Source organism: Cynara cardunculus, assembly GCF_001531365.2.
Source record: "Cynara cardunculus var. scolymus isolate 2C chromosome LG 2, CcrdV1, whole genome shotgun sequence".
NCBI classification, from domain to species: Eukaryota; Viridiplantae; Streptophyta; class Magnoliopsida; order Asterales; family Asteraceae; genus Cynara; species Cynara cardunculus.
In genome coordinates, this window is record NC_037529.1 from 66154588 (window position 1) to 66155844 (window position 1257).

Below are 1257 nucleotides of genomic sequence, written 5' to 3' on the forward strand. Positions count from 1 at the left end.
GATTTTGTTGTGGTCGAGAAACAAGGTTGTCATCTTACATTGGGAAATCAAAAAGGTGGGAAATTCCTTTAAGTTGCATGATGCCAATCCTAGATTTTCTAATTCTAGTAGGGTGACATTTACGTCGTTTGTATCCACAATTGATATCTTATTAAAACCTACAAATAGACTTTTGAGTTGGTGAAGTCCTAGGAACTTGTCTAAGTATACTTTGCCGCTAAAAATGTTATCATTCAAGCAGAGAATTCAGAGACTTTTGAAATTGGAAAATAAGCTTGGAATTTTTCCTTGCAATTGATTCATTGCAAGGTCTACGAAGCTTAGTTGGGTCAAGTTCATAAACGAGGATGGGATATGACCAGAAAGAGAATTATGCGACATATCGAAAATTCTAAGCTTTGTTAGGTTTGAAAGAAAGGAGGGGATTTCACCAAATATGTTCCCCCGAGATCCATACAACTCTTGGAGCTCAGTCAATTTCCCAATCCAGTTGGGTAGGCTCCAATTTTCGAACTTGTTATTAGAAAATTCCAAAAGAGCAAGTTTCGAAAGGCTTACCAATGAAGGAATGGTTCCTGTGAGCTCATTAAACCCAATAGTCAATCGAACGAGTTGTGTCATGTTAGCCACTTCGCTTGGAACGCGTCCTGAGAACAAGCAATACGAAAGATCCAGTGTGATCAAGTGGGTTAAGCTACCGAAGGATTCTAGTATATCCCCATAGAAACTTGTTCTTCATAGAATCAAATGCTCAAGTAAGCTGTTGTTACGAAATTCAGGCAAGGAACCAGTGAGGTCCATGTTCTTTCCCAAGTCAAGAACTTTAAGCTTTGGCAGTTGAAGTATGGTTGTAGGGAATTCATTCTGAAACCAACAATCACTGAGATTTATAAACCTAAAGGAAGAAAAATTGCCCAAAAAATCAGGTACCGAAGAGCTAATGTCAACCCCCGAGAGATCGAGTTCTTCAAGCGGAGTTAAGTTTTGCATTAGATTCCCAAGACTAGGACTTTGAAGCTCTAGCTTATTCCTTGACAAATCTAACAAAGATAGTTGTATCAACTGTGAGATCTCTCGAGGAATTTGGCCACTGAATCCAGAAGCAGAGAGATTTAAGCTTCTTAACTGCTTTAAGCGCCCGATTTCAGATGGGATTTGAGATTCAACAAAGTCATTCTTGGCTAGGTTGAGCGTTTGAAGATGAACAAGGCGGAAGAGGAGGGTAGTAGAGTTGATAGGGCCACGAAGAAAGCTTTT

General features: G+C 39.5%; 1 protein-coding gene across 1 annotated transcript in view; it reads right to left on the reverse strand.

The window, feature by feature from the left end:
- Nucleotides 1–735: 735 nt before the first annotated feature.
- LOC112506324 (receptor-like protein 7) overlaps nt 736–1257 on the reverse strand; it is a 23024-nt gene continuing 22502 nt past the window's right edge. The window contains exon 4 of the mRNA XM_025110333.1: nt 736–1252. Within this exon, the coding sequence (XP_024966101.1) occupies nt 736–1252 (517 nt within the window). The remainder of the gene's footprint in view (nt 1253–1257) is intronic.